At 53.1% G+C, this 15,363-nt stretch overlaps 1 protein-coding gene across 3 annotated transcripts; it reads left to right on the forward strand.

Annotated features, from left to right (window-relative positions):
• Window positions 1-4,542: 4,542 nt before the first annotated feature.
• Klhl30 (kelch-like family member 30) lies at window positions 4,543-14,856 on the forward strand. 3 transcript variants are annotated; one of them, NM_001399332.1, is made up of 8 exons: window positions 4,575-4,665; window positions 6,851-7,697; window positions 8,735-8,870; window positions 10,584-10,670; window positions 11,012-11,167; window positions 12,059-12,247; window positions 12,481-12,626; window positions 13,773-14,856. In NM_001399332.1, the coding sequence occupies exons 2-8, from the start codon at window positions 6,924-6,926 to the stop codon at window positions 14,028-14,030; spliced, it is 1,746 nt and encodes a 581-aa protein (NP_001386261.1). In that variant the 5' UTR covers window positions 4,575-4,665; window positions 6,851-6,923; the 3' UTR covers window positions 14,031-14,856. The 3 variants fall into 3 exon arrangements, with proteins under 3 accessions (XP_063123387.1, NP_001386261.1, XP_038940662.1); XM_039084734.2 differs by lacking the exon at window positions 4,575-4,665 and adding an exon at window positions 6,278-6,591; XM_063267317.1 differs by lacking the exon at window positions 13,773-14,856 and having other exon boundaries at window positions 4,543-4,665; window positions 12,111-12,247; window positions 12,481-12,619.
• The last annotated feature ends 507 nt before the right edge of the window (window positions 14,857-15,363 follow it).

Raw genomic sequence — 15,363 nt, forward strand, 5'->3', positions numbered from 1 at the left:
CCAGCAAGGACCGAACGCAAAGTGGAACCCTTAAGAAACAACCGTCAAGTTCATTTCAAAGAAGCACAGGTAAAGGAAGCTGTCCTGGTTTGCACGTAAGCTTGTGTTTGAACACGTGGTCCCCAGTTGGTGGGCCTGTCTCAGAAGGGTGTGGAACCCATTGAAGATAGAAGCTGACTAACAGGGGGAAGCGGATCACTGCAGGAAGACCTGGAGGTTTCATAGCGCAGGTCCAGCGTCCGTCTGCTTTCGATTTCCTGATTGTGACGTAACATGGCCAGCTACCTGATGCTCCTCTGTCCCACTTTCGTCACGATGGACTGTGAGCCAATGTGAGCTCATTCTTTAAGTCGTTTCACCACAAGAAAAGTCACTAATGCAGAAGCTATAAGGTCAGCCTCTAAGAAGGTCTCCAGAGGGTTGGGGATTTAACTCAGTGGTAGAGCACTTGCCTAGCAAGCACAAGACCCTGGGTTCAGTCCTCAGCTCCAAAAAAAAAAAAAAAAATGAAGGTCTCCAGAGACCCTGCCCTTAGACAGTCACAGCCCATGCCCCCCTGAATATGGCAGATGTGGGCCTGTCATTTTTTTTTTAAGATTTATTTGTTATATATAAGTACACTGTAGCTGTCTTCAGACACACCAGAAAAGGGCATCAGATTCCGTTACAGATGGTTGTGAACCACCGTGTGGTTGCTGGGAATTGAACTCAGGACTTCTGGAAGAGCAGTCAGTGCTCTTAACCACTGAGCCATCTCTCCAGCCCAGGGTGTTATTTCTGATCAGCCTTTGGAAGATGCCAAGAGTTCGGTTGTATGGTTACTTTTCTCTATACCTCAGGGAAGCCAGTAGCCAGGTGAGGAGGGAGCCTGTGGAGACCTGGGGTAGAGGTGGGGGTTCAGTCTTCCCCTCTAATCCAAGCAGCTACCTAGCCCAAGGTAGCCTTTAGATGACCAAAGTCTGAAGGCCCCTAGTGCAGTCCGATGGGACTTCCTGAGAGGGCCACCCTAAAACGGTACTTGTGTGGGACCGCTCTCGTTTGTTTGAGACAGGGTTTTTCTGTGTAACCCTGGCTGTCCTAGAACTTGCTCTGTAGACCAGGCTGGCCTTGAACTTACAGAGATCCACCTGCCTTTGCCTCCAGAGTGTTGGGATTAAAGGCATGAACCACCACCACTTGGCTTGTGGCACTGCTCCTTCGAGACACTAGATTTGGGGACAAATTCTTACGCAGCAGTAGCTGACAGATACAAAAGGGAAAGCACAGAGAAGGAGCTTGATTCTGCTCCAAGGTGTCATCATTCCAGAACAGTGTCCTGACAGCAAAGTGGTTCTAACCTAAGAACCTGGGTCAGAGAAGCCTGACCGTCCACACTTAGGAAGCATGTCCTGAGAAAAAGAGCTGCAGCCCATTCACAGGGTCTGAAGAAGGCTCGGTAACAGTGTGGAGTGCTGTAGCTAACTGCTGAAACAGAAGAGGATGTTTTTATAGCACCCCCTAGACACACACACACACACACACACACACACACACACACACACACACACACACACACCAAGCTCACGTCTACCCAGAGACAGTGCACCAGCCAGGACATAAATACTGGAGTGTTGGAGGCAATGTGACTTGTGGGGCTCTACCCTGGGCTGGCTTCACAGCCCCCACAATATCCACACACCAGCAAAAGCAAGTGCGTTTCCTCCGAGCCTTGTCCCTCTGGGGTAAGCTGCACCTTTTAAAGATGGTGGCACATTTTACTTTGGTGATCTCGCACTCGGAATCTATTCTGGGGAAATAAGTGCATAGCAGATCCTCTTCATCATGGCATCCAAAATGGAAAATGACCCGAAAGCCTGTGAATAGGAGCTGCGCCTGGTGTCACCTCCAGCCTTGGGAAGGAAGGCATCTCCCTGTCTAGATGAAATTTAAACCCATGTTTTCAAACCAATCTCCTCAAAGCCCATGATTCAGCATCAAGTGATCAAAATGGTGCCCTGTGCTCGCCCAGCCCTGTGCACACGTCCCGCCCAGACTCAGACTCATGGTGGACGGTCTGTGAGGGATATTATACTCTTCAAAACTCTCTCTCTCTCTCTCTCTCTCTCTCTCTCTCTCTCTCTCTCTGTGTGTGTGTGTGTGTGTGTGTGTGTGTAATCACTCTAGGCCTACTTTAAAGGCACAGATCTTGGAAGAAACCTGTCATTTTTTTGAGCCCCTAGTTGAAAGGACAACATAAACCCCATTTGTCTCCATTTAAAGACCAGGCCTGATTTTGAAAAGAAGACCATAGGCACTGTCTCCAGGAACAGACCATAAAAATCCAGAAGGTCATAAACCCCCTTCCCAAAGAACAGCCGGGGGGGATAACCACAAAAATGGGGAAATATCTTATCTCAGGATGGGCCATCTGCACTGGGCAGTCCTACCTTATGCTATGGTTAAACATTCATGACAGAGGAATGCAAACCACTGATCATCTGTGACCCCCTAGCACCCACCAGGGAAATTTTAGATTACCTAATCCTTCTAGAGAGCCCCCCCCCAAATGCCCTATAAGAAGGCCTGCATTCCTCTGTCTGGGGTCACCATTTCAAAAAATGGTTGACTCCTGCATGCTGGTTGTTTCTGCAGAATAAATGCTCTTTGTCCTTGCCTACTCTCTGAGTCTGGGGCTTTCCTTCAGTGATTTTTGGACCTTTACACTGATGTTGTGTCTCCTGCCTGGTCTGTCATCCGATGATGCACTGGACTTCTAATGCCCACATGGTGATGCCCGCCGCATGGTCTGCTGGAGACCTGCTCACTTAGCACAGCCAGCACTCCCCCATGACAGAGCCTGTGTCACCCTTCCTGTCCTTGGCTCCCTCTAGACAGAGCAGGGAGGCACTGCCCCAGCAAATGGGGTGTTAAGCAAAGCCTTCACCTTGCTTCAGTACCTTTCCCCTGGTGGCTCTAAACGCCTTGCAGACAAGGACACCCATGAGGGTCTCCTATACCACATGAATTTAAATATCAAAACCAGAGGGAAAGTCTCACTGTGGCCTAGAAACAGGGCCTGGGATGAGTAAGGAGGGAAGCACGAGCCGGGGTCCTGCAGGTGGAAGCTGCCTGTGCGAGGAGCCTGGCAGACCCTGCAGGGCTCTCCTCATGATGACCGAGTTCTTCCTGGGAACATGAACTGCTACATGAACTTCCCAACTGCGGTACCAACCAGGAAGGTGTCATGCATCCAGTACCTCAAGAAAGTACCCAACTCTGCCAGGAGGACTGTCACTCAGGGCTACCTGGGACCCTATCTGTGAGAATATCACCTTCGTCCCTAGTGACCTCCCAAAGCAGAATACCAATGATTATTTTACTAAGGCCTACATGTGAGAAGGAAGGAGGCACGGATGGTGAGAACTAGCTTGGTCACCCAGACTGAGATGTCCCACCTGTGCACTGAAGCTCCCTCTATTAGCTGGTTTTGTGTGTCTACTTGACACAAGCTGGAGTTATCACAGAGGAACCTCCCTTGAGGAAATGCCTCCATGAGATCCAGCTGTAAGGCATTTTCTCAACTAGTGATCAAGTGGGGAGGGCCCAGCCCATTGTGGGTGGTGCTGTCCCTGGGCTGGTAGTCTTGGGGTCTAAAAGAGAGCAAGCTGAGCAAGCCAGGAGAAGCAAGCCAGTAAGTAACATCCCTCCATGGCCTCTGCATCAGCTCCTGCTTCCTGACCTGCTTGAGTCCCAGTCCTGACGTCCTTTGGTGTTGAACAGCCATGTGGAAGTGTAAGCTGAATAAACCTTTTCCTCCCCAACTTGCTTCTTGGTCATGATGTTTTGTGCAAGAGTAGAAACTCTAAGACACCCCCTTACCTGGGAAGTTTGGCTCTCGTCCTCCCTCAGTTCCCTGACCCAACCTGACCCTGGGTGACATCAGTGGCCTAGACACTGTCTGTGAAGTGCGTCCCCGTAAACCAAACACTGCATGAACGAGCGGGACGCTCGGCTGGTTTATTTTTGGATGACCCTGTTTCTTAGCTGCCCAGGGCCAAGGCTTTGTTTACTGCATGGGGAGAATCCTACTCTCCTACCTGTGCACCTAGGTGTCAGGGAGCCTGTCACCCTGCTCTGAGCACAGCATTTACCCCTGAAGTCTCACCCATTACCACTGTGGACCCCAAGCTTAGGGACTAGGCTGACCATGGGGAGACTGTGGCTATCTGGGTCCCCATCAGCCCAGCATGAAGCAGTACAAGAAGGTCCTTAGTGTCAGCCCTGAGCAGCCTCCTGCTCAAGCCCCTACTCAGGCCCCTGCTGTCTCCACTCTGCCTGTGTCTGTCTCACACTCTCAACTCCCCCACCTCAGCCTGGGGGATGAGCGAAAGCACCAACTTGTCCAAGTCCCCTACTGTCCCATCTAGCCCTCCGGTAACCCAGAGGCCTCCTGTGTGATATAGATGGTGTGGCTTTCAGAGGAGACAGTCTTCGAAGAGCTGTGACCTCACTCCTCCCTCCACCATCCCCCCCTTCCTCCCATACAGAAGCTAAAAATACCCCTAAATTCCCACGTGGTCTGCCCTGCCCAGCCCAGTCCAGCCCAGCGGCCTCCTTTGTGGCCCACACTTCAGCCTAAGCCCTGCCCTTTGGTCTATAGTCTCAGCAAAGGAGCCTTAATAACAGGTAAGACCAAGGGTTCTACAAGGAGGTAAGTTCCGGTTAGGCTTAGCAGAGTCCTCTACAGGCAAGGGGCTCCTGGGAGCTGAATGTGTTCAGAGAGAGAAGCCGGACTCTAGGAATGCAGCCAGAGCCACATTAGCAGGGCTGCATTAAAGCCATTGCCATTCTGCCCTTTCATCCACGAGCAGCCCTGGTAAGACTCTAAAATCCCCCTTTACCCTCCAGCCTCTGTGGAACTGCAGGACAGCAGGTGTCCACAGGTAGCTCTGAGGTCCCTTGGAGAGGTGCAGTGTGCACAGGCCTGGTTGTACCATTGTAGCTATGGTTGATAGCCAAAGAGGAATGCAAGGCCTGTCTGTGGGTGTTGCCCTGGGCACAGCACTCCCTACGTGCCTCAGCTAAAATACCGTAGCCTCAACCAGAGGCCTCCCTAAGAGGTTAGACAGATGGATTCCTGGTGGGTATGAGGGTCTTGAAGCCACCAGTCACCTGAGCTTCCTTTTGTAGGCCTAAGCCAAGGCCGTTCCTTGCAAATTCTTCTGAGTAGGTCCCTGTGCTGTAGGAAGGAGAGGGCATCAGGGATGGGGCATAGGCCTCAAGCTCCCGGCCAGCCCCATGCCACAGGCCCTGTGGTTTGCCAGTTCACTGGATAGTGCTCACCCTTGATGTCTCTGTTTTCCGGTCATCCACCAGGCTCGCCAATCCTCCACCACTGTGGTGGCTGTGTGAGGCACCTCCAGAGGGAATACACTACCGCTGTGTGGCTTTCAGCTATGAGGGACTCCTCAGAATGGTGGCCTACATTATATACCTTCCCATCTCTCCTTTCCTTCGCCCCTCCCCTTCCTGTCCCCCTTCATGCTTTTTCTTCACTCTGTTCCCGGCTTTCTTTATTTTTGTTTATTTTTGTGTGTGTGTGTTTTTTTAAAATAATTTCTCTTAATCATTAAGCTATCTTTCTAGTCCTATGAGACACTGTTGTTTTTTTTTTTGTTTTTTGTTTTTTTTTAAGATTTATTATATATAAGTACACTGTCTTCAGACACACCAGAAGAGGGCATCAGATCCCATTACAGATGGTTGTGAGCCACCATGTGGTTGCTGGGATTTGAACTCAGGACGAGCAGTCAGTGCTTTTAACCACTGAGCCATCTCATCAGCCCTGGTTCCCTTCTATCTAAAAAAGAAAATATATATATATTATGTATATAATATATATATATATATTTTTTGCAAGGTCTCACTACATAACCCAAGCAGACCTTGAACTTGCTGGTAACCCTCCTGCCTCAGTTTTGGGATTGTAAGTGCGTCCCACTGTGACCCGTGACTGTTATCTTTGGCGGTTTTCTTAGGGTGAAATACCAGACATGCACATCGTTAGGTCTAGAAGTGGAATCTGCTGACAGGTCATGCACTCAACAGGACGGGAAGCTTCTGTGGTTACACTTTGAGTTCTATGGTTGGTTGCAAGCCAGGCTCTGAATTCAGTTGCTATCCCCTGCCCTGCCCCCCAACATCTGCTTCCTGGTTCTGTGGTCTTGGGCTGATGACTCAAACTCTCTGGATCACTTTCTCTGTGAAATACCAGTACTCAATTGGCAGAGTGCTTACACGGCTGAGTGTGAGGACAGAAAGAGGCCTGGGAAGTGGCCGTGCATAGGAGCTGCCCCAGAGGGTGACTCAAAGCCCCTTCACCCTTAGCTACTCCATCAGAAGCATAGAAAACAGGACCAGATTTGACTCAACCAAATCACCCAGCCAGCAAGTTCATGCAGACAGGCAGTAAAAACCAATGGGGTAGAGTAAAACCTAAGAACACCTCCGGTGGCCTGCCCAGCAACATGGTGCCTGAGAGAAGCCTTTTGGACTCTTGGAGCAGGTTCTCTAGCCTTGGGGATCTACACTGTGGAAGATAAGAGGCCCAGGGTTTGTATTCTCTACACGGTTCTTGGCCATGAGTAGTCTATCCCTCAGCTTCCTCCCTATAAAGTGTGAGCAACAGTTGACTTACTCATAGGGCTGAGGACCTGGGATAGAGCAGGATGTGGGATGCCCGAAGTGGCCTTCACACTGACAACACTCAGTTGGTGGGCACTTGTCAGGGGTGACATCTAGACAGTCATACAATGAATCACAGGTGGATGAGACCCGTAGCTCTCATACTTGACCCTGCTTTTCTACTTAGGTCTTCAGGGGAGCCTCAGGAACTACTTCCGGTAAAGAGGGTGAGCTACAAGAGTCTCTGTGCGCTCTGCATCATGGTGAGGAATGTAGACGACCTGGACTTCCATCTGCCTTCACACGCCCAGGACATGCTGGAAGGCCTGCAGCGTCTGCGCTCTCTGCCCAAGCTGGCGGATGTCACGCTGCTGGTTGGTGACCAGGAGCTACCCTGCCACCGCAGCCTTCTGGCGCTGAATAGCCCCTACTTCCACGCCATGTTTGCCGGAGACTTTGCTGAGAGCTTTTCGGCACGTGTGGAGCTGAGAGACGTAGAGCCGGCTGCAGTGGGGCAGCTCGTGGACTTCGTGTACACGGGCCGGTTGACCATCACTCAGAGCAACGTGGAGGCGCTCACCCGCTCCGCCTCACGCCTGCACTTCCCCACCGTACAGAAGGTCTGCGGCCGGTACCTCCAGCAGCAGTTGGACGCTACCAACTGCTTGGGCATCTGCGAGTTTGGGGAACAGCAAGGGCTGTTGGGTGTGGCTGCCAAAGCCTGGGCCTTCCTGCGGGAGAACTTTGAGGCAGTGGCCCAAGAGGATGAGTTCTTGCAGCTGCCTAGAGACCGCCTGGCCACCTGCCTGGCCAGCGACCTGCTGCAGGTACAACCGGAACAGAGTCGGCTCGAGGCCCTGCTGCGCTGGGTGCGCCATGACCCCCAGGACCGGGCCGCCTACCTGCCCGAGCTCCTCAACCTGGTGCACCTGGATGCCCTGCCTAGGCCCTGCGTGCAACAGTTGCTGGCCACAGAGCCACTGATCCAGGAGTCAGAGGCGTGTCAGGAGGCCTTGTCCCAGGGCCACAGTGCGGTGAGTGGGAGGCCGGGGCTTCCACCTAAGAAGTGGAGGAGAAGTCCCTGAGGCGCCCCCCCAATGGAGAGAAGAGTGCCCACATGCCCCATCTTGCATGGCTCCCTCCTGTAGGCTGGTCCCCTGGCAGACCATCATGCTCTGAGGACCAGGGGGAGGAGCCTAGAAGTGTCTCTATGAAGCCCATCACTGCTGGGCCTCCGTGGCAGATGCCTTTAATCTCAATACTTGGAAGGCAGAGGCAAATTAATCTCTTGAGTTTGAGGCTAGCCTGGTTTACAGAATGAGTTCTATGTGACCAGGGTTACACAGAGAAAAATCTGTCTCCAAAAACAAAAGCAAAAAACCAAACCAAAACAAAACAAAAACAAACAAACAAACAAACAAACAAACAAAAAAGCAGACCTAGTACATAGTGGAAAGGCCACCACTGGAAGGATGTGCTTGTGCTAGGGCCATCGGGCACAGGCTGGCAGTCAGGAGCGACTCCCTGGAGGAGTCCACACTGGAGCTAGGCCTTAGAGGAGACATGGGAGTTGAAAGGAGGAAGATAAAGGAAAACCATTCAGGATGTTGGATAGCTGCACAGAGGTGGGATACTGTGGGACCCAGAAGCTCTCACCAAGTACTCCTGAGGGGTTCTGACTGAACCTGTGTGGAATTTCATGCCTGCTCATGCTGCCAGTGGGCCGGCAGCAGGCAGGTCCTAAGAGAGTGACAGGCCTGGTCACCCCAAGGGTTTTCCAGAGCACTTGAGAAAGCCCTTTGTGAATACTGAGAGGTACAGCTCTCCATGGGGTGGGGGTGCGGATGGGGTGGGGGTGCGGATGGGGTGTGGTTGTTCACAGGGTAGGGGTGTGCACCACTATGTCCAGCCCGTGCAGACATGCATGCACAGGTACTCACTGATGCATATGCCCATGCATGTGTGCACACATGCCAAAGTCCACTTAGCCTCAAGCAGAGGCACTGAGAAAAGACTACACATGACCCTTGGGCTGAACAGACAACGACTCTGACCTGGCTCCTGTCCACAGGAGCCTCCTGGCCTCCCACAGAAGATGCAGGAGGTGCTGGTGGTTGTAGGAGGACGGGCGCTGGAGGAGGACGAGGAGGGTGGTGAGGAACCCAGCCCCCACACCGGGAACTTTGCTTTCTACAACACTAAGGCCAGTAAGTACCTGACATGCTTGTCCTGGGCATGAGACATGAGCCACCTTGGGGTACAGCCAGTGAGGAGTCCAGTGAAGTGGGGGTGGGGGTGGGGGCTGTCTCCAGAAGGTTGAGTTTTAGACCTTGCCAGAGTTGCAGAGGAACCTGGTGGCCATGGGGAGGAAGGTGACTCCACCTCTGATCTTTATTAGGCCCTGGGGGCTGGGACAAAAGGGCCCAGACAGAACAACTAAGGTGGATGTTCTCCTAGCCCACTGATTGCTCTAAGTTCTCCTACCCTGTGCATCCAGTGTGGGAACCAAGGCTCTAGGGGAAAATAAGAGGGTGCATCCCAGAAGAGTTTGGGTTCTGGCCCAGCTCAAACTGGGATCCAGTTTGGTCCTGGAGCAAGTCATTTAACCTCCCTGGATGTCTCTTGATTTTTCTCACCTGTGAAATGGGTTCCCCGTGATTCCCTCCCATGGTTGTAAAGGGGTCTGAGGAAGGCTATCTTACCCAGGAGAGCTCTTGGGAAAGTGCTGATGAGGGCTGGTTGGCTCCAGGGCTCAGGCAGGTCGCCAACACCACCACATCAGCTCTGGCGGGCTGGAGGAAGTCCAAGGCCAGCAGTCCAGGTCAGAGGCTTATAGTGGGGATTTGGGGTTGACGTCAGGAGAGAGCAGCTGGCTGGCAACAGTAGCCTGCCAATGGCTGGGGCATCCTCATCTTGGGGTGACACAGACATGAATCAGGGGACACTCCGTTCCTACCCATGGTGCCAGGCTCTCGGTTCACCACGAACCCTAGAATTCTACATGTTCCCAAAGTGTCCTAACAGTCAACAGTCCAGGGGACTTCCCCAGGGCCTAGTCTCCCACCAACACTTGCAAGGAGTCCATTCACAGGATTTGAGTTTCCCACGCCTGTGGTCTCATGATGGTTTCTTACCAAACATTCCTCATCACTCTGTCTCTCACAATGGTGACAGCAGTGAGAATGGCTTAACAGCCACCGCTGGTGGGCATGTCCCATGCATCACACATCTCGTGCCTTTTTAAATTTGTGTTTTACACTTAATGTATATGGGGTGAGGGTGGGGGGACCTGTGTGCCGTGATGCATGGTTGGGAGTCAGAGGACAACTTGTGAGAGTCTGTTAATCTCCTCCTATCATGTGGCATCTAGGGATCAAACTCACACCATCAACCTCCATGGTGAGTGCCGTCTCTGGCCCACAGGGGCTGGGCCATGTTTGAATCCACACAACTGGCACACATGAGGTAGGATTTGGGCTCGCACTCTACCGATGCAAGGCTGGTAACCTTGAAAATGGACAGAGGCTTTGGATAGACGGCTAAATGGAGGAGTGAACACACGTGCTACTCCCTACTAATGATGCCCACACGCAGCCGCTACCTTTGGTGATGTTCATTTAGAGTCAGTGAGGTGAGCTTCAGGTCAGAGTGACAACAGCCCGCAGATCCTGGGTTATGTTTCCTATCCTCGGCCTACACTTGTCCAGTCTGGGCCCCCAGGCTGGTGCTGTGGGGGAATCCGATGAGCTGGAACACCCCAGGCTGTCTATGACCCTCTTTTCTACCCACCATTTTTGTCACTAGTGAGGAGGACGTTTCTACAGCCAGTTCCTGAAAAAGACACCAGGGCAGGTGAGGGAGTGGGGGGCCTGCAGGAGGAGCACAGCCACTCTGACCCTCCCCCTCTCTCTTCCTACCAGGGCAGTGGATGGCACTCCCAGACTTCCCTGATTACCACAAGTGGGGCTTCTCCCTGGCAACCCTCAACAGCGATGTCTACGTCACAGGTGGGTGGTCCGGGGCTTCTGGGAACACACGCCCTGATCAACTTGGTAGAACGGCAGGCCCTCAAATCAACTCTCCCACCCAATAGGATCCTGGGAGGTCTACTAAGACCTTCCAGGCCTTTCTACTCGTCTGAAAGTGAGGAATCTCCAGACGTAGAGAAGGGAGCATCAGAAACTCAAGGTCGTCCTACATAGCAAGCTCGGAGCCAGCCTGACTTGGAAGCAAGCAAAAACCAAATTAATCTGAAAAGAAATAAATAAGTTAGAAAAAACAAACAAGCCGGAGTCCAGTGACAAGTGCTAGGAGCCACCACCATATGTACTGAATTTCTCTCTGACAGGTGGCTCACGGGGCACCAAAACAGATACCTGGTCGACCACCCAAGCCTGGTGCTTCCCACTGAAGGAAGCTGTCTGGAAGCCTGTGGCACCCATGCTGAAGGCCCGAACGAACCATGCCAGCACAGCACTGAATGGAGAGATCTATGCCATCGGTGGTGAGTCCTTCCTCCCTATCACTACCTTGTTCCTAGAGCCACAGGTCCCCAACCCATGTCATCACTGGATGCTACCAGGGAGAGCTCTCTCCTTTTGGGGGACACTGAGTCCCAGATAGTTCTTAGAACCCCTGGCTGGGGCATCCTGGGTAGCAAGGAACTAGGTAGCCCCTCTTTGCCTATCCTGCCTTAGGGTCAGCAGGAATGATCATACACACCCAGGAACTAGGGACTCAGCCCTCAGTTCAGAGTCAATGCAAGCCTCTGAGGTAAATGACCCACAGTAACCCCTGTGCTGCTATCGGCCTCAGGCTTCATCATCCAGACAACCCGGTGCCAGCTATGAATATTAAAATACGACCCACAGGCAGCCTGGAAGCCACTTCTAATGTGTAACAGTTGTATGTGTGTATGTGTGTGGGGTGACTCCTCTTCTCAAAAAATTGCTGTGTTCCTCACCAGAAAGCAAAGAACATACATGCCCTCCAAGTCCCAGGCACCTTGGGGTCCCCAGGGTTTCATGCAAGCTTAGACTAGGAAACATGTCTCCCCCATAATAAGTTCTCACCATTGGCATACCTGTTCCACTGGGGGCTATCACTGTAGTCTTATGCCTTACAACCTGTTCTCCCAGAAGTGGCCCTAGGGACCAGTGTCCAGCATTCCACCTGCATCCCACCTCTTGGTGTGGTCTTGGGTAAGCCCTGCTGCCTATGAATGGGACCCAGGTCACAGAATCCCAAGGTCCTACCTCCTTCATTCACCCCCACTTCCTGGGTCTCTAGAGCCACCCCTGCTCCCTTTGAATGTCCAGACCCTAAGCTTCCAGGACCCTCTCCTATTCCTCAGCCCCCGTGCCCAACTCCTACCAGTTAAGACCTCCCCCCACAGGCACCGCCCTGGACGCAGTAGAAGTAGAGCGTTACGATCCCTATACCGACAGTTGGGCTCCTGTCCGTCCGGCCCTCAAGTATGTCAGCAACTTCTCGGCTGCCAGCTGCCAGGGCCGCCTCTACCTGGTGGGCTCCAGTGCCTGCAAGTACAACATGCTGGCTCTCCAGTGCTACAGCCCTGTGACAGGTAGGAAGGCCTCCCTGGTGGCCTGTACTCCTGAGGTGACAAGCTCCAGCGGTTGGGGGTGGGGGAGGCTATTGTTTCTGGACCTGACAGAAGAGAACCCCATGGGGAAATGTGGGTTAGACAGATGCAGAGGCTCAGGGGCTGCCAGCAGTCTGTGGGAATGAGGTGTAACTTTTCCCAGTGAGGAACCATCCCCTCCTCCTGGTGAAGTTATCCATCCACGTGTTCTGCAGATGTCTGGAGTGTTATTGCGTCACCTTTCCTGCCCAAGTACCTGTCCTCTCCACGCTGTGCTGCTCTCAATGGAGCCCTGTATCTCATCGGTGACAACACTAAGAAGGTCTACGTGTATGACCCGGGGGCCAACCTCTGGCAGAAGGTGAGCCACCCCAGGTTTCCCTCTATCTGCCCCCTGGTGGAGCCTAGCTGAACTCCTGACACCCGAGAGATGCGACAAAATGGAGGTGTGTGCGGAGTGCCCGGGTGGCCAACAGAGGACTGAGGCAAGCCTGCAGACTTTCTGTAGAAGAGAGGGCTGCCACAGTGTCAGTGGTGACAGAGACACAGACAATGACTGCGGGTCACTCTCAGATCTCTTTCCCTTGAGCTCTTGTCTTCATTCTCCGGGATCCAATCCATGCTTAGTGCTGAGTGCCTCTGGGGCAGCCATGGACGGACCGAAAGGGAGAATCATTTGTTAACCAGGAGGTAGTGAGTGTCCCACTCCACGGGAGATCGAGTTGATCCTGTGCTAAGACTGAGGAGCAGCCGTCTCCCCAGTACCATTCTGCCTTGCCCCTGTCTTCAGTCCCAGGAGAGGGTGAGAATTGAGCTTGACCAGATGCCAGTCCGGGGACCCAGAGCCCTGGTCTTTCTCCTCAGTTCTAAGCTGGTTGTTCTGGGTCAGTCACCTACTTTGATTCTCAGTCCCAGGAGCCTGATAGTGTTCCCATCCATCCCCAGTCACCAGTCAGCCTGGTGATGGCAGCCCCACTGTGTGTTCTTGCCCACGGTCACTGGAATCCCCATCACAGTAGTCAAGCCGGGGCAGAGCAGGCGCTGCCAAGGTGCTGCTTCTTCCTTGAGCCTCTCAGCTGAGCCACAGCTGGGCTGGGCTCCCAGTAGTGTGGGTGCTACTTGGACTCTGTGGGTCATCAGGCAGGGTAACTGCCTGCCGTCACCTTCATGTGGAGGCAGCACCAGCCTTTTCGGGTACATGTGTCTGCCCCAAGAGAGAGTTACAAAGGAGCCAAGGCTCAACCCAGACCCCATTTGGAGGCAGCTCTGGGCTCAGACCTCAGCACCCTACTTGGATCCTGTGGCTCTAGGGCCCAAAGGAGCCACCCTGTTAGATGTAGGTTGGAGAGAGACCAGGGCCTCGCTGGCAAAGAGAACCAGATATAACCACAGTGAGCAGTGATGAGCTCTGGGCTTCAAGGTCACATGGTGGTCCCCAACCCCACCAGGGACATCCTTGTTTCTACCCTCCAGTTGCCCGCCGGCCACTGATAATTGCCTTCCACAGGTGCAGTCTCAGCACAGCCTACACGAGAACGGCGCATTAGTGCCTCTGGGCGACCTGCTGTATGTGACAGGTGGCCGCTGGCAAGGCATGGATGGAGACTACCACGTGGAGATGGAGGCCTATGACACTGTGAGAGACGCCTGGGCCCGCCACGGCTCCCTACCCCGTCTCTGGCTCTACCATGGGGCATCTACCATCTTTCTGGACATCTCCAAGTGGACGCAGCCCTTCAGCCCCACTGCCCCTCGGGAGCACTAGGGAGCACTCTGCTCCTAGTTGTCCTGCAGAATGTCACCCCTATGCTTGTCCTCTGACTACTGTGAATTGCTGCCCCCTCCAGGGCATGAGCTGGGCTCAGTATCAGATGGCACAGCTCTGGAGGCTACCAACTTTGCCACCAGTTGTAAGGGTGAGACCCTGATACTCAACTCACAGTGGGGGAGAGAGCTCTGCTGTCCCTGGAGACGTCAGAGAAAGCTGAGGGGTCCTGGACTACACCCTCAGAGAAAACAGACCCCTTGGTGGCAGCTCTTCTTGTTCTATCCAGCTGTGGTTTGCAGGGAAGCTGTGCAAATGAGGAGTTAAAATGGAACATCCAGAACTCTGAGCCAGGGCCTCGAGCTTGGATACCCACCCTAGAGCATGCCGCAACCTGCTCTTTGACCATGCCCACAGCTTCCTCTCTCTCCTCTTTCCTCAGATTCCACATTCACCCTGCATGGGGTGGTTGGATGAAAGCCAGGCTCTCCCCATCTCTAGCCTCTGTGTGTTGACACTGTGTTTACATAGCTGCTTCTGGGATGAAGGTGGTCCTGCCCTACCACGGGTACCTCTGACACCAGGAAAGCAGCCCCCGAAGAGACACTAGGAAGGCAGGGGATGCTGTACAGGACAGGAGAGTGGTTCTCAGCCTTCCTAGTGTTGCAATCCTTGAATACAGTCCCTCATGCTGTGGTGACCTCTGAACATAAAATTGTCTTCATTGTTCCTTCATAACAGTAATTTTGCTACTGTTGCGACTGTAAATATCTGATATGCAGAATATCTGATAAACAAGTAAATATCTGATATGCGGGATATTTCACACCTGACCCCTCGCCCTGGTCTGCAGGGATTCCGGCGGGTGTGGGTGGATGGGTGGGTCAGAAGCTTGCGTGGGTGGGTGGGTGGGTCAGAAGCTTGAGTGGGTGGGTGGGTGGGTCAGAAGCTTGCGTGGGTGGGTGGGTGGGTCAGAAGCTTGCGTGGGTGGGTGGGTGGGTCAGAAGCTTGCTTCCAGTGGTCTGCTGAGGTGGAGTGGAGCTAATGGATTCTGCTGTCAGTCACGATATGATTTGGCGTGACTCAGACCATGGTCTCATGAGGTCGTGCGTTTTTCAGTCTCTACATCTTCTCTGTGTGCCTCTTTTCCTCTCTTTGTCCCTACCCCTCTCGCTCTCATTTAGACAAGGCACCAGATTTGTAAGCAGACAAACAATAAAGGACTCTCACTGTGTGTGAGCAGCATGCTGTGTCTGCTACAGACTGTTGAGGATCTAGACTGCAGATTAGGAGTTGGTCTGGCCAACACCAGCTACTATCCCACTGAGGCCCT

Source organism: Rattus norvegicus, chromosome 9 (genome assembly GCF_036323735.1).
Source record: "Rattus norvegicus strain BN/NHsdMcwi chromosome 9, GRCr8, whole genome shotgun sequence".
Classification (NCBI taxonomy): Eukaryota; Metazoa; Chordata; class Mammalia; order Rodentia; family Muridae; genus Rattus; species Rattus norvegicus.

What these genes read in the sequence shown, in the direction of transcription:
- Klhl30 (NM_001399332.1), top strand. Translation starts at nt 6,924, where the DNA reads ATGGTGAGGAATGTAGACGACCTGGACTTCCATCTGCCTTCACACGCC. An exon ending in TTTCTACAACACTAAGGCCA is followed by an intron (nt 8,871 to 10,583) that starts GTAAGTACCTGA and finishes TCTTCCTACCAG; the next exon opens with GGCAGTGGATGGCACTCCCA. An exon ending in CAGCGATGTCTACGTCACAG is followed by an intron (nt 10,671 to 11,011) that starts GTGGGTGGTCCG and finishes TCTCTCTGACAG; the next exon opens with GTGGCTCACGGGGCACCAAA.